The 21,780-nt window shown below is 39.3% G+C and overlaps 1 protein-coding gene across 1 annotated transcript in view; it reads right to left on the bottom strand.

Moving 5' to 3' along the window:
• The window catches only part of LOC128736044 (uncharacterized), a 35,207-nt gene extending 17,171 nt beyond the window's left edge, over nucleotides 1-18,036 (bottom strand). The window contains exons 1-2 of the mRNA XM_053830528.1: nucleotides 18,031-18,036; nucleotides 17,338-17,988 (exon numbers count right to left, since the gene is read on the bottom strand). Coding sequence (XP_053686503.1) covers nucleotides 17,338-17,988; nucleotides 18,031-18,036 — 657 coding nt within the window. The remainder of the gene's footprint in view (nucleotides 1-17,337; nucleotides 17,989-18,030) is intronic.
• Nucleotides 18,037-21,780: the final 3,744 nt, after the last annotated feature.

Raw genomic sequence — 21,780 nt, forward strand, 5'->3', positions numbered from 1 at the left:
ACGAGGCTCGACCACGATTACTCTTGCAAATTCTGTTTGTTCTACATATTTCTATCTAGACGTCTGAACCAGTTTTCATTCCAGCAGAGCATCTGAAGTGAAACCAGTTGGTATAAAAGTTGGATCTAGTTCAAACGGTAAAAAGAGAAGCATGCAACCAGCAAGCACAAATAAATCAGAGAATATCATATTCAAAGAACGCTGCGCACGCATTCCAATTTATATCCCACTGTAGCTAAGAAATCCACCTGTACACTGCAGTTCATTTATAATTCGAATCTTCGTCTCAACCCATTAAATTTTTGCGTGTTTCCGCGAGTAGTTGGAGATTTAACCTGTGCCCTAATTTTCATATGCAGTATAGAGAAAGAGATAACTTTCTTTCAGTTGTATTATAATACCTATTGCCAAAATATATGCGTCAATATAACCAATAATGAGAACAATTGTGTATGCCCTAGAAATAATTCCAGTTTTTTAGAGACTGGCAAACTACTGCTGTACCCCTTGAAACACATTACAACTGTTAGATTAGCGTTGCAAATACATTTCTCGTGCGTTTCTCTTGCAGGTGAAAACCTCTGTTCAGCTATCTCCGCCCGAAAAGTTCAAACCAGTTCAAACAATCAAATAACCAGTTACTTTCGGCGAGATAACTTTTCAAAGAAATTAAATGCTACTTTAAAAATTTCTGCTTTTCTTCGATTTCTTTAGTTATTATTATTATTTTTGCTTCAGGAAACGTTTACAGCATATAAGGACATGAATATACTTTGGATAGATGGACACTCATATGTATTTTGAACACCTGCGATAAAATCAAGTGGAAATGTCAAAATCTGAGCTGTCCTGCACTTTGAGCAACGATTTTACTTATTAGGGAAAGGTGATATAATGTGCCCCCCTTAAGAATAAATGGATATATCTCTATCGTGCTTCCCAAGATTAACGTTACATCTACGAGTGAATGTTAATATTTGGACTGAAAATCAATAGCAACTACTTGGGCGAGTTTGGGGTTTCAAACGCCCCCCAGAAGAAAATTTGTTCTACACGGACAAGTTTGAAATTTCACAGTTTAGAGCAGGGTCCGACAACGTCACCTTCAATTTCAGATCGTCACTCGACAATGAAGCAATGAAGCTTCGGTTTCAACTGAAGACACCCCTTCGCTTCGAAAACGGGTTTCACTTCATCATGACGATCGATTTTAAAGTTTCATTTTCACTTTTCTATCAAATATTCAGTAGAAGGCCACTAACTTTTAACGCAAATGAATTGAATTTGAGTAAAATTTCCTACAATATAACGCATACCATGCTGCATCAATATCCGGACACTTAAACAGCTCATATGTTTAATATGCTCCGTAAGCCGTGGGCTTAAACCGTCATTAGACATTACCCTTCTTTATCGACAGACTTCGCAGCCGGCTGTTAGAGTACAGGAAAATTACGGGGCCAGTGTAATAATCCTACTGACTCTATCTAGTAAGCACCGCCTAGCCGAGATTCGAACATACGACGACTAGTTTGTTAGACCAGCATCGTGCCTCGAAGTTAACTGGGCGGTAATACAGTTCTGAATTTCTGTCACTTTGTTGCAAAAAAAACAACGAAAACTCAATAAAATACATTAAAATAAGAGAAATAAACTGGCTTGTCTTGTTCATAAATCCGGACACCTCACATCTCAGTGAATCAGTGAATTTGCAAAGTAATCCACATAGCTACACCTCATAAATTCTATATATTATTGCTTATTGAGGATAAATTGGAGAAGGTGTCCGGATATTGGTACCGTCCGGATTTTGATGCAGCATGGTATAATATTTACCCTAGTCAACATCGACAAATCGTGCCTGACTTTCAGTTGTCGTCACTTGAAACAGTCACCAACTTCAGCTGACGCTTGCTTGAAATGATTTGCTCAACAAATGAAACCAGTCGCTTCATGTATGATGCGAAGGTAAAAAAAGTCAGCTTTATTTATTTGTTTCGAGGATGCCGGGCCCTGGCTTAGAGCCCAAGAAAATTTGCGGGGCTGGTTGTATAATCCTCGCCGTCGTCGTCAGCAGCTTAAAGCCGAGGTAGTTCGGCCTGTTTTATGTTTCATCCAGAGCCGTTTAGCCCGGCAAACCTGTGCGGTTGCACAGAGCCTCGCGGTTGGTGATGACAGGAGAAAATGTTAAAAATTGTAGTGGACAATCCATGGCTGTATGTAACAAAATTGGCTGCTCAAAATTATTTGCATGATTATCTTTTTTTTTGCGCCTTTGTTTAAATTCAGAGTGTACAGTGTTAAGAATAAATCGACGAAATTAGGCCTCGCTGTTTTAGAAAGTCTCGTTACATAATTGCCAGACGACCCGACTCTGCTTGCACGCTGATTCGAGTGTTCGAAAAAATGAGCACTTAGCTCTTTTGTACCAATAAAATCACCAGATCCGGATGGTATTCTACCCACTTTCTCAAAGAAAACGAACAGCGTTATAATTTCCGAGCTCCCGGTTTCACTTTGGACATATCCCGGGGAATTGTCGGAAAGTAGGCACATACCTAAAGGCATACTTAACAAGGAGCGGACTGAGAGCCAAAGGGCCCACCAGGCCTTTGAGATTAGGGGCCCCAGTTTGCAATATTCTCATGATAGTAAATTAACACAAAAAACGATATCTACTCAAAAGACATCTGCGTTACAAGGGCAGTAAATCGAATGAATATGGGCTTTATTTTGTAAGTCATGTCGTGCAACTCGACTCGACTCAGGCACTGTCGAGTGTCGAGTACCGGGAGAACGGGCAGCATAGCGGCTCGATGTTGGAAACAAAACAAACTCAGTCGTTATTAAGACCGAGTCACTAGCTTCTAGCGTGTGCGTCATATTAGCGGTTCACGGTACGTTTGGGCGCATTGTTCTTCAACCCAATCTTCGCTACTTTGAGTTTTAGTTTGTTCAGCCACCACCAAAGATGTTGTTCTATCGACAATATCCATTTCATTGGCAAAGCAGACGAACTAACTAGATTTGCTGAAGATTTTGCCTGTGTGTTGCTCCTTTCATAACAGCCTGTAGCGGCATGTTGAACCTGCTCCTACGGACAGTGACTATTGACGGCAATGGACTGGAAGTGGTTGATGAATTCGTATATTTGGGATCTCTGGTCACCGCCAACAATAATACCAGTAAGGAGATCCAACGACACTTTCAAGCTCGAAATCGAGCCCACTTTTCCATCCGCTAGTCGCTTCGATCAAGGAGAATACGCCGCCGCACAAAACTGACGATGTACAAAATGCTAATCAGACCGGTAGTCCTCTATGCACTTGAGACAGTAACTTTTCTTACGGAAGACATACGTACACTTGCACGAAAGGTGTTGCGGACTATTTTTGGTGGAGTACAAACGGAAAGCGGAGAGTGGCGGAGGCGTATGAATCACTATCTACAGGCACTGCTTGGAGACATTCCAATCGTATACCTGGCGAAAGTTGGGAGACGTGGGCCGGCCACGTCGCAAGGATGCCGGGCGACTGCGCAGTGAAATCTCTTCAAGAACCTCACCGGCACTAGGAATAGAGGGGCCCAACGTGCTAGATGTCTCGACCAGGTTGAAGCAGATTTGCATGTGTCGAGACGCGCAACGAATTGGCGACGAGTAGCTCAGGGCCGACTAGAATGGAGATAAATTCTTGATACGGTAAGAGCCACCCAGGCTCTCGGTTGGTAAAGTAAGTTTTTATCCGTTTGAAAAAAGAAAAATTATAACTCAAGTGGTTATTAGTAGTGGATGTTGACCAGCTCTCACGACAGTGATTTCAGGACGAAGATCTTTTCAGAATGAAAAATTACTCAACAAGCATCTAAGCAACTTAGGGTGTATCGTTATGCTTACTCCGTAGCATATAAAATAAGCCCAAAAACATATCATCCAACATCAAATCAAACAAATGAAAGAAATATTATCGCGATTATTTTTACGTATAAACCACAAAAAAAAATCCGAAAAAAACCTCTAATCAATAAATTTTTTGTAGACATAGTATGTATATCCATTTGAAGATGTTCTACTTTGGTAACCTAGTTTAACAGAATTAAACATTTTTTAATTGGATATTTTGTTTCTTATACCCCTTATTGTAGTAGTTAGCAGATAATCTTATTCAACAATATTCTGTAATTCTCGTCTACAGTAATTAAAAATTTCAAGATAAAGCAAAACTTATTCGCTTAAATTTGCTTCTTGACTAAAATTTGGCTTCACATTCATTCATATCAGTTCAATTATCTAGGTCTTGCTCTCAGAAGAAATATGCACAATATGAAAGTATTCCACTCAATCCAGTAATAACCTATCCCAAGATCCATCAATGGCGGTTACACGTCGTGCGAAAACTGTTTTCTACTACCAATCACTATCTACACGATTAACAGCAAAAGACTCCGTCATCAAGAGCGGAACCCTCGATATTCAGTTCGTTCGAAACTAACATAAAATCTGAGGATTAAATCAATTAAATTTCACTTTTAACTGATATGTTCCAGCATTTTTTCCACGTGACGTTTTGCTAGAGGTAAGTTATTTTGACACTATTTTATCATTCATTGTACTTTTGATGTGATCAGTTTTTATCATTCAATTTAAAATAACAGTTTCCCATTGCTGTTTGACCTAGTAACACATTTCACCATGGGAGTAAGTAGTCGCTCGCTATTGTGTTCCATGCGTATAACTCACAGGTTCCCAACTCATTTCGCTAAGTAAGTTGCTGGGAGCTTTGTAACATCATTTTCACTCAAGTGTCAATGGAAAGTGGAACGAAATTTGCATATCTCAGGAAACATATTTGTTGGTTACTGATACTGCTGATACTGATACCGTTATTTTTACAAATCGTACTGAATCACTGTGCTTACCAGTAAAATTAAATAATTCATTGTAGTAATCCGTATTTGATCTGACTTTCTAAAAATACGTTCCGTTCAAAAACTTTTAAAAATTTATTTTTTCCGCGACAAAATGGACGGTAAACGCGCAACTAGTTGTATACGGTTCGGAATCTGAAAGAGTACTGTTTTTCTAGCCCGAGTGCAACCAGAAACAGATGGCAGAAGAAAAAATCCTGCCGGGTGTTCACCTTTCTTCGCGCGGCAACTCTTTTCTCTCTTATTTCTCTCTGCATTCATGTACCACGAAACCCCAAACCTGGAGCAATGTATCCATATCCAAAGGAAATGAATGTTAAATTAAGTCGAATAGCGTAGAATGTGCACAGTTGGCCTGAAGGTACGACTCTGATATAATAAGCCAGTCGTCGTAGGTTCGAATCGTCGAACGTTCAACCTGGTGAGATTGTTAGAGCCAATAGAGAATCGTTACGCACTATACGTTAATTATTACTTTACTTACGCTACGTTACGTTACGTGTTCTTTTAAATGGATTTTTTAAAACGTGTTTACCATTGAAAAATAAAATATTTTTCTTCACCCGGATGATCGAGTCCGACCTGTAGTTGCATTTTGCATTTAAAATATGCAACTAATAAAAGTTTTAAGATCTCCAACCATACATACTTAAGGTTGTACAGAATGATCATTATTATATCAGTACATTATTAGATCAGTTTATTAAAATTCAGAATCGTATTCTTCTTTGATTGTTCGTCCACTTTGGGTTCATACATAGCAACTAACAACGATCGAACAATCGTCAGTCATAAACGATGACGTTGTAAATCTTTTGGAAAGATTTGCGATCGATTTCTTTTATCTATTGCAGTCTTTCTGCTATCACTATTATTTGTAGATTTTTTGGTACCTAATTTTAGTATAAATGTAAATGGGAATAAGAGGTAACTATTGAAATATGCATAAATATCAGGCACTGTGAAGAACGAACGAATCAGTTAATCACATGTAAGCGCGCTTTTGCTTCCCAGACCCGGTATGACGACGGCGAAATGACTTATCTCGATTTTAGAAAAAGTGGCCAAGTCTTTCTGTTAGCTCAGGTCAATATTAAACCTAGACCAATTTTAATGTCCTAAAGGTAAAGAATTTTGTAAAAGTTTAAAATTATTCTTTCTTTTCAATCAATTTTATAATCATTGAACCTATACGAGGTTAATGTCCTGAAAGTAAACTGTTAAAGAAAAAAGCGCAACCATCTTTTTTCTTCAATCGGTTATATCAAATACTCTAAGAATTTATTTGAAACTGAAGTCTTACATGAAAACATGGTACTATTATTTATTCATTGCTCTACAGTCATCGGCACAAGACAGTACAGACTAATTGTTTCTTAAAACTAATTTACATTTTCAATCAAAGTTTTAAATCTAGTTGTGCTAACATTGAAACCGGACACATGATTTACCTTGTTAAATAACCTTCAGCAATAATGTAAAGGATTTTTCTGGCCATATTGGGTTCGATAAGCTGGTGTCCAGAGAAATGTTCGATTCCGGAGAATTCGATTGCGCACGTGCAGATTTATTTCATCTAAGAGATAACTACTATCGATAATTCCCATTAACAGCTCGTAAATATGCAACGTCTTCGTCTCAGCTCTTCTTTGGGTAAGCGTACTAAATTTTATCAACCGACAACGATTTTCGCAAGCTGGAAGGCGTAAAGGGTCTTGCCAAGGTAAACGACGCAAGACAACACGTATGAAACAACGTTGCACTCTTTCAATTTTATTAATTTTTCCTATGTGATACGGTATGTGCTGCATATTCCAAAATACTTCGAACTAAGATGCAGTAAAGCATTTTTAAAGCCTAGATATCATTGAAATCCGAAGCGGTCCGTCGAATGGAGCCGAGTACGCTTTTGACGTTCTAATTACGTTATTATCGAACTTTAGCTTACAGTCAAGTGTGACTCCCAGATCTTTGGCAGAGCTACAACGTTTCATTTCACGTGCGTTCATGAGATAATTTGAAATGTCGAGGGTTACGAAGACGGGAGAAAGTTATGACGGTACATTTTGATGCACTTAACCTCCATCCCGTTTATGAGGAGCCCGTGCAAAAGGCTATTCACATCACGTTGTAAAGCGTCGTGATCGAGAGCAGTTGTGACAGCACGGAGAATTTTGAGATCATAGGCATATAGCAACTTCTCGGACACTAGGCTATCACAGATATCGTTTACGAAAAGTACAAAAATCAATGGGCCTAGAATATTGCCTTGTGGTACTCCAGGACGTATATTGAAACAGTACGATTTAGTTCCGTACGATTTAGCCAACGGGCTTCAACTTTTCAATTGCTAATAAATCCGGTACCTTGTCGAATGCCTTGGAGAAGTCTACATATATTGCATCTATCTGTTGAAGTTTCTCTATGCGTTTTAGCGTATTGATTACAAAACTCATCAGGTTGGAGACGGTTAATCGGTTCCTCACAAATCCATGTTGATAGTCAGTTATTACATGGCGGACAGGGGAGTATAACGAATGATGCACAATCTTCTCAAAAACTTTTAAGATGCTGTTTGGAACTGAGATACCGTTATCCGGGGATGCTTGCAACACCGGGGTTACTTGCAACACTTCTGCGCATCGCGCTTTTGACAACTCTAACGCATTTGTTTGTTAACATAACCCTTTGTAGCCAATGACGTTTTAAAGAAGGGACGTTAACTATTGTTTAGTTAGGGTTAATCCATTATATTATTGATTTGCTTGTTTTTATACGATTGGAAAATAATTGCACTTTCAGAGTAGCAAAAATGGATGCGCAAAGTTGCGTCAGCTCCTGTACACAATTAGTGCATCAAGTAAGCTAACAAATAGCAACTTTGAGCTTTATTTATATTTTGAACTTGGAGAAGTTACGATGAATTCGTGTTGTTACTTCCAATATGGCGCGGCTTGCAGCACTTGTAAAATAGATAATTATCGTAAAATACAGTACGTACAAAGTAAGTTTGCATCTGTACGATGTTATTTTGTCTACTGCCATCTCCAGAAAAATTAAAATTATGAAAAATTCCATGTGCCTTGAAACGCCCATTTGAAGTTCGCCGACATGCTGCATTTTCACCGAATATCTTAAAAAAAGCGATAAACAAAGTTGGGAAACAAAACATGCCTCCAGTATCTCTTGCTTTACTAGAAATATACTCAAAATATCTAAAAATACTCATTCGCGGTTTGAAATCAAGTTTAAAATCGTTAGAAACGTAAAATCAGAAAAGTGTTGCAAGTAACTCCGTTTACTGGGTAACTTGCAACACCCCTATTTTCGGTTCATTCTACAGATTCATTTAGTTGATAATTTTTCTCATAATCATAAATCAATCATAATCATAATCATACTGACCACTATACAAGTTTTGGCTACTTACACCTGAATCTAAACGGTACTCTTCGGAAGTTATATGAAGTCAAAGTTCAAAAGTGTTGCAAGTATCCCCGGATGACGGTACCTCTGTATTTTTCGACGTTGTTCGTGCTACCGCAATCATGAATTGGGCATGGTACCTTTTACACCAAATTTTTTGCCTTATTTCAAATATTTTTTTCTCGATAACGCGAAAGGTCAATCGAATCGGTTTTTTACTTTTAAATAAAACATTGCATTTTATACTAATACTTACAATTTTGTTTTCATATTAGAACCCTTTTTCCCATTCCCCTACGGCTCCTTGAAGATAATCATTCCAAAAAAACATGAATTGCGGTACCATGGATTGGCGCTGGGGGGCCTACTCGAATTGAAAAATTCCAAAACGACGTGAAAGTATATTAAATTATGTCGTGTTTGACCCATCCTTTTTATAAAATTCGAACGCATAATAAAATGGCGGACATTCAAACATAAAAGTAAGGTTTTTAGTCGAAAAAATTGACTTTAAACATTTCTAAAAAATACAAAAATTGCAGTATCGAAAAAAGGATGGGTCAAACACTAGATAATTTTGTTGGCTTTAAAACAAAAAAAGAATCATGAGAATTGCTAAAACCGTTCTTGAGATATTTATGGTCCGACTTTCAAAACCTGGTTTCGAGAAAAACAGCGTTGAAGTTTTTATTCGCTGTGTAATCGCTTCAGACTTGCGCGGTTCAAATAGCTGTAACTTTGTTAATTTTTAGAATTCATCCAAACGGCTTCAAACACATATGGTCAAAATGTTAATCTTTCGAAATAATCAATAAAAAAGAATTCGGTTTTTAAAAATTGAAAAGGTACTATGCCCCCTTAATAAAAGCATGTTACCATGCCTGTGGAAAGACTCCGCTACTGAGAGTTATTAAAAATCATCGTTAATGGCAACGCCAACGTTTTGGCAGATTGTTTCAAGAATAATGGAGATAGACCATCGGATCCCGGACTGAAGTTTTTGGAGCGTCTTAGTAGAATACGAAACCTGGAATTATAGTTTAATTTCAGGATCCCGGACCTTTAAAAGAGTCCACTGCGGTGTCTATCGCACTTCGTTTGTCGATAGTGTTACCGAAAGAAGAAACAAGTTAATCATTTGTATATTGCTGATTGCTTAGCTTTAAATAGTGGCGGGTCGTTGCAGTATACAGTTTGAAAGAAATCAGACAAACAAATTCGCAGAATATTTAGCTTTAGATACTTTACTATCCTTATAAAAGACACTTGACGGGATTCCACTTGACTGCCTACGACTATTTATTGTATCTATTTATGTATTCTCGGTAACAGGCATTCCGCTGTACTTCGTACTGTTACTCGATATGACGAAATTGCTCGATTTGTTTGTTCTGGTCTGATTTATCTTTAAAAAAGCGTTTGCGAGCTTTCTTTAGACGGTTGCAAGAATAGTTCAATTCTGGTAGACATTTTGCATTGTTTTTTTACCGAAACGTGTTCATCGGTCAAGAGATTGATTGTTCTGGAAAACGCTGAACTGCCTCATCAGTAGAACATTGCGCTAGAAGACTGCGCCAGTTAATACTTGCTATAACATCATTAACGACATCGTAGTCACCTCGGGAGAAATCATTTGTCACGCGTCAACTGATTTTTCGTAAACGGTGTTTCGAACGTCGAGTATTAGAATGAATGGTCTATGGTGCGTCAATTCTAAGAATTCGAGGTGGTGGCTCAATGATTTCACAGGAATTCACGTTGCTCACAAACGCCAAGTCTACCCTTTTGGTTAGGCAAGTTGAAAATCTGCATAAGACCATTTCCTAACAACGATTCCGTTAGGGCGGCCTCCTGTTCTGAGGATACTTACTTACTTACTTAGGTGGCTTGCCATCCTAAGACAAAGCCTGTTGAACAAAGTTTCTCCATGTAACTCGGTTGAGGGCTACCGCTCTCCAATTCCTCGGACACCGAGTACTCTCCGCCAGATCTCGCTCCACCTGGTCTAACCATCTTGCTCGCTGCGCTCCTGGTCGTCTTGTTCCTACCGGATTTGAGGCGAACACCATCTTTGCAGGGTAGTTGTCCGGCATTCTTGCAACATCCCCTGCCCATCGTATCCGTCCAGCTTTAGCCACCTTCTGGATACTGGGTTCGCCATAGAGCTGTGCGAGTTCATGGTTCATCCTCCGCCTCCATACTCCGTTCTCCTGTACGCCGCCGAAGATCGTTCTTAGCACTCGTCGTTCGAAAACTCCGAGCACCCGCAGGTCCTCCTCGAGCATTGTCCATGTTTCATGCCCGTAGAGAACAACCGGTCTAATAAGCGTCTTGTACAGGGTGCACTTTGTACGGGGACTTAGACTGCTCGACCGCAATTGCTTGTGGAGCCCATAGTAAGCACGACTTCCGCTGATAATACGCCTCCGAATCTCACGGCTGGTATCACTGTCCGCCGTTACCAGTGAGCCAAGGTAGACAAATTCATCGACTACCTCAAACTCATCGCCGTCTATCAATATACTACTGCCCAAGCGGTGTCGTTCGGCCTCGGTTCCGCTGGCCAGCATGTACTTTGTTCTAGATGTATTTACCTTTAACCCAATCTTTTCTGCTTCGCGCTTTAGTCTGGTGTACTGTTCAGCCACCGCCACAGATGTTCTGCCGATAATATCCATGTCATCGGCAAAGCAGACGAATTGACTAGATTTGTTGAATATCGTGCCCCGCGTGTTGATATCCGCTCGGTTCATAACACCTTGTAGCGCTATGTTGAACAGCAGGCACGAAAGACCATCACCTTGACGAAGCCCTCTGTGTGATTCGAATGAACTTGACAATCCACCCGAAATCCGAATACAGCACTGTGTACCATCCATCGTAGATTTAATCAGTTTGATGAGCTTCCTGGGAAAGCTGTTCTCGTTCATGATTTTCCATAGCTCTTTCCGGTCAATGGTATCATATGCGGCTTTGAAGTCAACGAATAAATGATGCGTGGGAACTCTGTATTCACGGCCCTTTTGGAGGATTTGCCGCAGTGTAAATATTTGATCCGCTCTAGACCGACCTTCGACGAAGCCGGCTTGATAAGTTCCCACAAATCTATTCGCAATTGGTGATAGACAGCGGAAAATGATTTGGGACAGCACTTTATAGGCGGCATTGAGAACGGTGATCGCTCGATAGTTCTCACAGTCCAACTTGTCGCCCTTTTTATAGATCGGGCAGATAACCCCATCTTTCCACTCCTCCGGTAGCTGTTCCGTATTCCAAATTCTAACAATTAGTGTAGACAAACGGCCAGCTTTTCTGGTCCCATTTTGATAAGCTCCGCTCCGATGCCATCTTTTCCAGCTGACTTGTTGTTCTTTAGCTGCATGATGGCCTGCTCAATCGTTGGGGCTGGCACCTCTTCCCCGTTTGTTGCACCGTCGAAACCGCTTTCCCCGCCGCCATGGCTCTCCGCCTGGGCGCCATTCAGGTGTTTGTCGCAGTGCTGCTTCCACCTATCGGTCACCTCACGATCGTCCGTCAGAATACTGCCAGTCTTATCCCGACACATTTCGGCTCGCGGTACAAAGCCTTTGCGGGATCCGTTCAGTTTCTGGTAGAACTTTCGCGTTTCCTGAGAACGATGCAGCTGCTCCAACTCTGCATATTCCTGCTCTTCCCGGTAGCGCTTTTTCTCCCGAAAGATTTGGTTTCGCTGCATCTTCTTCTGTTTGTGTCTTTCCATGCTCTGTCGTGTGGCACTGCGCATCTTGGCCGCCCACGCAGCGTTCTCCTCATCCATCACCCTCCTACATTCATCGTCAAACCAATCGTTCCGCTGATTCCGGGCCACATGCCCGATGGAGCTCTCCGCTACACTGCTGATGGCTGTTCTGATAGTGTTCCAACAGTCCTCGAGAGGGGCTTCGTCCAGCTCGTCCTCTTCCGGCAGTGCAGCTTCGAGCAAATGCGCGTAGTTTGCGGCGACGTCTGGCTGCTTCAGCCGCGCGAGATCTAACTAGGTTCATCACTAGGTAGTGGTCCGAGTCAACGTTAGCGCTTCAATAGGATCTGACGTCGATAATGTCTGAGAAGTGCCGACTGTCGATCAAAACGTGGTCGATCTGTGATTCTGTCTGATTTGGTGACCTCCAGCTATACTTATGGTGGATTCTGTGCTGGAAAAAGGTACTACGTACGGCCATATTCTTGGAGGCGGCAAAGTCGATAAGTCTTAGGCCCATTTCATTGGTCCGTTGGTGTGCACTGAACCTTCCAATCACCGGTTTGTATTCCTCCTCCTGGCCGACCTGAGCATTGAAATCCCCGATGACGCTCTTGATATCATGTTTCGGGCAGCAGTCGTATTCACTCTCCAACTGCGCATAGAACTCATCCTTGTCGTCATCGGTACTTCTGAGGTGAGGGCTGTGCACGTTGATGATGCTTATATTGAAGAATCGCCCCTTGATTCTCAACCTGCACATTCGAGGATTGATTGGCCACCACCCAATCACCCGTTTCCGCATCTCGCCCATCACTATGAAAGCTGTACCCAGCTCGTGCGTGTTGCCGCAGCTCTGGTAGATGGTATGTCCATCTCTGAACGTACGTACCGTTGAGCTCTTCCAGCATAACTCCTGCAGCGCTACGACGTCGAACTTGCGGCTCCCTTGGAAGTTGAGAGATCGGCAGTTGCACGTCCCGAGTTTCCAATCCATAGTCCTTTTTCGTCGCGTGGGTCTATTCCGATTGTTCCAGTAAGAATTTATTTGTTCTTCGTTCCGTGCTTTAGTATTTTTCGTGGTGACGGCTTGCAAAACCTGCTACACCAACCCCCTGTTTCGCCGGAGGGCCAACGAAGCTCGAAAGAGCCCTCCTTTCCTGTCAGCATACGACCTTGGCTTCCACCGGGGTTGGTTACCCGATCTCCACCAAGGTTGCTCGTATCCCGGCTGGTACCACGAGGAGGTAGGAATAGGAGTTGCTGAATAAGAGGCTATGAACCATTGTAGGGTCTATTTTATGCCTACACGTGCACAAGGCACCGACGGTATGCATTATTCAGACGTTTACCAGCCGTTCTGAGGATACGTTCGTTGGCATATAGCTATTTATATCGGAGTCGAAGTTCCATAAAAGATTCGGCAAATTGAAGTTCCCGAGCAGGGCTATGGAATCAATGGTTTTTGTGAGATCAGTAATAGTTAATCTCCTGGAACTCTTCTAAAATAATGCGTCTTTCGGTGAGCACGATATCTTTGGACTAAATAATCGAAAAACCAAAAAGGAATCGGTGATAAAATATATTGTCTATAGATTACGATCAATCTATTTAGCAATATGATCATTTTTGACGAAATGGCGGTTTGTTAAACATAAAAAATCGATTCTTGGGGTAAATTTTGCTCTTAAATTGTCCATAAAATTAGAAATATCAATCGGTGAGGAAAAACCTTCAATTAATCTGTAGAATATATCCTTAGAACACTTGTGTCAAAATTTAGTGATTCGGTTCAGCCGTTTTCGAGAAATCTTGCTCACCGACTTTTAAAACACAGTTTTGAGAAACGCGCGTTCAACGTTTCGCATTTCTTCTGCAATCGCTCTGACACATCGTTACAAATATGCGTTTAACTTTGTTATTATTTGCCGGGTTGGTATGAAATTTTCTGTGTGCATACTTAAATATATGTACACTACGAAAATGATATAAACAGAAAATCGATTTTTCGAAAATTCTAACTGTATATAACCCCTTAAGTGATTTGACAAATTACTATTATATTTGCTATATCAATCAATGCTTAGAAAAATTTCTGATCCATTGATGCAGATATCTATAAAATCCATTGTATAATGGCTGAGCTTGCAAAACAGAACCGCTTTTCGTTACAAGTACATGCCAATATAGAAAACAAAAACGTTGCTCTACGTTAAAAATACGAAAACTTTACTTTCTTTCGTCATGCAGGACGAAAGCTCGGTTTTTAATTACAGGTCAGACTCGATTATCCGGGTGAAAAAAAAATTTTGTAGAAGGTTTTTTGAAATGTATTTACGTTCAAAACGTGTTTAACGTTATAAAAAAAATTCACCCTGATAATCGAGTCCGACCTGTATTACTTTAACAGTTCGAAGGTTACAATGTTGAGTCTATGTTAAATAAAAGCAAACTTATAAATATTACCCGCTGTTTACATCAATGAGCGTTGGCCATTCCTTTTGAACAAAATTAAAGTTTGATATGAATGTTTGATATTAAACTTGCCCGTGATAGTTGGACCAGAGATTTCACAAATATAATTCTTGGTGCTATACTGTTTTATTGCTGTATCATCTTCGTTCCAAAATCCTGATGCACTAAAAGAGTACACATTTTTTAGAAAGCGACTATGAGAACATAAGATGATCTTCCAAAGCTTACTACCAATTATCACTCAAAAGCGCGACTCAGGCGCAAGATAAACAAAACCGGTTATTCCAGTGTATCAGAGGAGAAATTTCTTCGAAAGAATTTTTCTGACGTTCGTCCTTCACCTCGAAGCTCGAACGATGAGGTATAGAGCAACTTTCTATTCTGCTGGCTCAGTTCACTGTCCGCCCGCTATTCAACAAAAGCGACAATAAAACTCACGAGAGCATGCGGGATTCTCTGTATCGACCAATTATGTTTGCGCTACACCTGCCTGATAAACTCCGGACGTGATTCCTCTTTTGGGAAACTGTTCATTGTTATTGTTGTTTCATTATCCAATGAAGTAAGCAACAATCTTCTCAATTCAAAAATATTATAAACGCTATAAATCTATAAATTGCTTATGAAATGGGAAACAATTATCTGTGCGTAAAAGCCTTCGGTTGGTTATTGAAAATATATTTAAAAAGCTATTGTAAAAACTGGATACTGCTCGGTTCAGCCGTTTACGAGAAATCTTGCTAACTGTATTAACATCTTATATGAGCAAGCAAACTACGAAGAAAAACAGTACAATCGTTTCATCGATTAAGTACAAACAGAGATGCCAATGTTCCTGATTTTTCAGGATTATCCAGATTTTTTGGTCTATTTTCTGATATCCTGACAAGTCGCTCTTTTATCCTGATTTTGGAAAAAAATCCTGATTTCTCCTGATTTTTATATATTTGAACTAAAAACCTGTAGAAACATAACCCTCATTTTTCTACTCTCCAGCGTTATGCGCTAGAAGAGGCTATCTCTATTTTTCTATAGCTCATTACTTTGTGGTCACTTTCGTTTAGCGCTTACTCTGCTGAAATTGAACCCTGCGAAGATGAAACTAGACACTTCAATGCCGTCTTACCCCACGATTACTCGCGATGTTGAAATTTTGTACAACACCTGTGGAACGTTAACTTAAACTCGGTATATCTCGGAACTGTGGAAATACAGAAAATCACTGTTCAGCCAGGTTCATCTGCAGACCAATAGCTTTTGATCGGTAGACAAGGTTTCATAAGTTTTTCGTCATGTGGTGTTAGTATTCAAGTGAATTTCGTTCTGTTTTACCTTGCCTATGAATCGATGTTGCCGCGAGTAACGAAAGGTCAAGGACGTCCATTTTCATTCCAAATTTCGTGTAATTGCGACTGTGGTAGATAGTCAATGCATAAGCAGCAATGTGAGAGAATTTTTAGTATGAAAATTTGGACATATGGCTTCCCTAAAAAAAATCCTGAAATATCCTGATTTTTATCTCCTTTGCATACTGAGTTCTGAGAAAAAATGTTGGCATCTCTGAGTACAAAGTGACCAAAAGTAAAACGATTCCATTGGGAACATCCCGAAGTGAATATAAAATATCAGAAGTTTCTGAACGTAAGTTAAAATTATGTTTTACTATTATTTGTCAATGGACTCCCTCCCATTGGACCTAGTGCTTGTTTTAATGATTATGGGGGAATAGTACTTTTTCAATTCTAGAAAATAGAAATTTTTTTATTGGAAGGGTTTATTTCTAATTCCCGTCGTAGTAAGTAAAGCCATTCTAATTTTCATCATTTCTAGGATGGATTGAATGAATACTCCAAAAGTTCTAGTGCTGATTTGACTAGAACACACTTACCTTCCGATCCGTGAACTTTGAAATCACTGAAAAGCGACTATTAAAGCATATTATTGAAATTACGCAACTGACTTTATATCATCTACTAGCTATAAATTTTGAGATTTTGTCAAATTTTCATATCTTGCTAATGGCTTAATACGGTTGTTAGATATACACGATCTCTGAAAATCCAGAGTTATAGACTACATCAAACGTTGGAATCTTCAAAAAATTACAAAATTCTACCTATACCGTTAGTACACTCCTTTTTCTAAAAACCAGCAGCTCTCTCAGTTCATCTGAATTTTACAATCTGAAATATTCGGTCTAATTTGTGGCAGTACGAAGTTTGCCGGGTCCTCTAGTATGTATATAAGAATCTGTCAGTGCCATTGTTTAAGTGAATGTAAAGAGCGAAATATTCAGATTCAATTCTTCATTGAATGCAATGGTGGCTTTGAAAATACGTGGACGGGGGTTCATAAGTACAACGCCTGCAACCATTGAGACAGAGATTTCTTTTCAAATCACTTGTGTGCATCAGATAGGTTGAAATAGTAATGAATGACCAGCCCACAAATTGTTGTATTAAACATGATTATGCGTAGCTTGACATGTTTCAATAATCTTGCTTTAACTCACTTGTGGCCTTCAAAAGGGCCATTGGTTACAAATAACATTAAAACCAAAGCACGTTCATCGCAAATATGACGTGCCATTCGAAAGTCCTTTTCTTTTGACATGAATGGCAACAGGCACGTAAGTTAGCGGTGTCGATTCACTTCTTTTGCTCCGAAAAGGTTTTACTAGTTTACTTTCACAGCTTTCCGCTTGTTACTTTATTTATTTATTCTACAGTCTTCGGCACACAGGGGTACAGTACAGATCAATTCTAGCTTAACTAATTTAAATTTTGAATTACTTTCTTAAAACTAGATTTACTAACATGAAAGTCGAACACATGATTCACCTCATTAAACAGTCTACAGCATAAATGTAAGGGACTATTTTGTCCGTATTGGGTTCGATGAACCGGAGTCCAAAGCAGCGTTCGATACCGGAGAGTCCGACGGGGCACATGAATATTGATTTCTTCCAGGAGATAATTATTGTCGATATTTCCCATTAAAAGGTCGTATATGACTAGTATCTGAGATGTTCGTCTTCTTTCGGTAAGCGTATTCAGTTTTATCAAACGACATCTATTTTCGTAAGCTGGAAGCCGTAGAGGATCCTGCCACGGCAAGCGACGCAGAGCAAAACGGATAAAAGAACGTTGGACGCTTTCAATTTTTTTAATCTGTCCTGTTTGGTACGGCGTCCACACTGGTGCGGCATATTCCAAAATACTGCGGACTAGAGAGCAGTAGAGCGTTTTTAAAGCGTAGGTATCGCTGAAATCCGAAGCGTTTCGTCGAATAAAACCAAGCACAGCATATGCTTTAGACGTTATTGTGCTGATGTGCTCATCGAACATTAACTTGCTGTTAAGTGTAACACCCAGATCTTTGACAGAGCTGGTACGTTTTAATTCACTTCCGTTCATGACATACGTGAAATGTAAAGGATTACGCTAGCGAGAGAAAGTGATTACGCTACATTTAGTTACGTTTACCTCCATTCCGTTTATATGGTACCAATGCAGCAGGATATTCACATCGCGTTGTAGAGCATCCCGGTTGGAAGAAGCGGTGATAGTGCTGATTTCAAATCATCGGCATATAATAATTTTTCCGACTTCAGGCTGTCACAGAGATCGTTTACAAAAAGTACAAAAATCAATGGTCCTAAAATGCTGCCCTGAGGGACCCCAGAAGGGATGTCAAAACAGTACGATTTGGTTACATAGCAGAAAATATGGCACATACGCAAAAATGTCTGTTTCATTTCATGAGAGTCCTAATCTTCCTAACACCGGGCTCAGTGGTCTCAAACCATCATAAAATAAATTCATGCCTCCAAAAACACCCACATGCCAAATTTGGTTCCATTTGCTTGATTAGTTCTAAAGTTATGAAGAAATTTGTATTTCATTTGTATGGAAGCCCGCCCTCTTAGAAGCGGAAGGGGTCTCAGTACACCATAGAGAAAATTCTTGCCTTCTGAAACCCCCACATGCCAAATTTGGTTCCATTTGCTTGATTAATTCTCGAGTTATGAGGAAATTCGTATATTATTTGCATGGAAGCCCCCTACCTCCTAGAGAGAGGACAGGTTACAATTCACCATAGAAAAAATTGCCTGCAAAAACCCCCACATGCCAAATTTGGTTCCATTTGCTTGATTAGTTCTCGAGTTTTGAGGATATTTGTTTCATTTGTATAGGAGCCCGCCCCTCTTACGCCCTCCATAAAATTGCTCTCTTACCCCCTCCAGAAAATTAATTAATAGCTCAATTTAGGAGATTTTATGAACTGTACGCTACAAATTTGATTGCCTGGTACTTTTGGTAGGTAGCACGGATCGATTTTGTGATGATACGATGATATTTGTTGCCGTTTGCTTGCAGTCAATATTTCTTCCGCGTTCATCGACTGATACTCCGCAAGTTTTCGAGCAAAAGATTCAGAAGTTTTCATCGAGATTCAGCCCACTTGGTTTCGACGAACCGAAAATGAGTTACCTCTCACTTCTTTAATCAGTTTCTTTAGGCTCATGCAATTCACTTGCTTCTTTTTTGTTTAAAAGCTTATAAATTATAAATTATAATTATAAATTATCTAGTCTTTGATCCATCTTTTGACGTAGGACTACGTCTTACGGCAAGTTTTAAGATAGGGTGTCATTCCAAAAAATCGAAAAATGTGAGCGTCACGTAAAATGAAAGGTTTTGAGCGCTAATAGCTCAGCGGTTTTCCGATCAATTTTCAATATTCTTACACCAATCGATCGGAAAATCTTCTAAGATTTGACCCAAATGAAGAAAAGTATGGATTCTTGATGTTGAACTATTGAAAAATTGAAAATAATGAACCTATGCTTTACCAAAATTCTCGCTTCGTCATTGGTTGGAAGATTCTTTGTGATGATCTAAACCTATACCAATTTGATATCTGTGCTTGGGAAGTAAGCCAAAACAAGTGACCAAGTTTCCTCATTTCAACAAGATTTCTTAACACCGCGGTTAAACCTAGACCATTTTGATGTCCTTGCTTGGGAAGTACGCCAGAAAGAGTGATAAAGCCCCCTTGTGCCAACAGATTTCTTACGAACGCGATTAAACCTAGTCCAATTTGATGTCTGTGTTAGGGAAGAGCGCCAGAAAAAATGACACAAATTCGTCGTCCCAACAGAACGCAAATTCTTTACTGCGAGACGATTAAACCTCGGCGAATTTGATATCTGTGTTGGAAAAATGTGCTACAGCTGTAGTGTTCGGTTATAATACGACTCTGTGAATACGCATGCTTGCTGTTTCATTAGAAGTGCAGTGAAAAGATGTGCTGTTGATAAAATAGGATTGAATTGGTAAAATCCCTTCAACGTGGGAACCAGGGGTAATAAAACAATCTTTAATTTCAGTAAGGTAGCAGAAAAGCAATAGTTTGTGTTTTTGATTTTGTTAACTTGTTTTCAAATGCACAATCTTTTGAGAATTGAACGTATGCAATGTTACTGCTTTGATGAATGTTACATACACGCATGCAGCATGTATATGTATATGTTGCATATAGCATGTATACATGAAGAATCGAATGATTACAAGCATGAATACATGCCACTATCACTACAAAGAGACTTGCGTTGTCCTGCGTCACCTATATATGCGGTCGTGTCTTGTACACAACCCCTCTGATTTTTTTTTTCGATATTGCAATTTATGTATTTTTTAAAAACGTTTTAAGTCAATTTTTCGACTAAAAACTGACTTTTAAAATGCAATGTTTAGAATGCAAAAAACCCAAATCGAATCGCCTTTCGCGTTATCAAGAAAAAAATATTTGAAATAAGGCAAAAAGTATGGTGTGGAAGGTACTATGCCCCCTTAAAATAACCTGCACATTTAGAGCCATTACAAATCATTCTTAAAAATTGTCAGAATCCGAGTTTGTACACAACGCTCTAATTCGGAGTAGTCCACCAAGTTTTAGCTTAATACAACCAATTTGATTGTTTATGATACGGTTATTGACTAATTTCCGATTCTGTACCAAAACAATAAACTATTTTGCCGCAATCCCAACTCCTAACATTTCAGGTAAACATTCGCAATGTTTTAGGTATAGTGTGATTCAGGTTGTATGTAAAATGTAAAACAAAATACAACAACCAAGAAGATTGCTGTTGAATATCAACCAATTACTTATACTTTTATATCAAGCTAATATCCAACAGACAACAGATTTACGAATCAAATCGTTTACCTTTTGCTTTTATTACTGGGTAAAAACATTTAGTGAAATTTTCGTAGTTGGCACACACGACATCTTGTGCATAATGTACCATATGTCTATTAATCGCATTTGTATAAATCAAAATTCACCCCTCTTGTAATGCCAATCTTATACAAAGCATGTAATCTCATGGATCTCATGCGAAATAATCCAATGGGTTAAGGTTCGGTGGTGCTGCAAACCATTCTTTCAATAAATAATTATTTTCGTGTTTCAGTAGAATTCACGAATAAACGAGAGAAAATTGGAAAACTTCCTTTTCATTCTACCAGGGTAATTTGCCAATTGTTGCACATCATCTAATTTTTACACACTTTGTAGATTTTGTACCTTTTCTCGGCGGTTTATTATGTTAAATGTAATTTGACAACAATATCGACCAGATAATTTCATTATCCATCAGAATTTTACTATTTTGCTGTAAATCGACGTGATTTTTAAGCGTAATAATAAATTTTCTTGCATGTGTCCCAGTTTCGCCCTTACCAGACAGTTTTCTTGTCACAATTTTATTAAGAAAGTTGATTTACAAAATAAGCTTTCGCCGAATGTTAGATGCAAATACCACAGGTGGGCACCGCTAATCAGCTAACCGCTAACTTTTTAGCCAGTGCGTTCGTTAGGTTTTAAATGTGCTAGCCCTTGCACTAGCACTAGATAAATTAATGAGCCACTAAATAAACTACTAGCCACCAATTTTTGAAAATAATAACAAAAATAAGTGTGAAGTATACATTTATATCAGTGCAAAAAGAATAGTACACGCACACGTACGATACTGGCCCCTTGAGACTGATGTATGTGAGAGAAACGAACAACGAGCTCATTCGTGTAACACCTATTAATACGTTCGGTCGATATATACGGATAATAAAGATGAATTCTAAATACGATGATTAAACCACTTTGGTTCCCTTAAAATACCTTACAATGGCGACGAGACTGCAACGTGAAGTGTAAGGACAATTGCA

This window comes from Sabethes cyaneus, chromosome 2 (genome assembly GCF_943734655.1).
Source record: "Sabethes cyaneus chromosome 2, idSabCyanKW18_F2, whole genome shotgun sequence".
In the NCBI taxonomy this organism is placed as follows: domain Eukaryota; kingdom Metazoa; phylum Arthropoda; class Insecta; order Diptera; family Culicidae; genus Sabethes; species Sabethes cyaneus.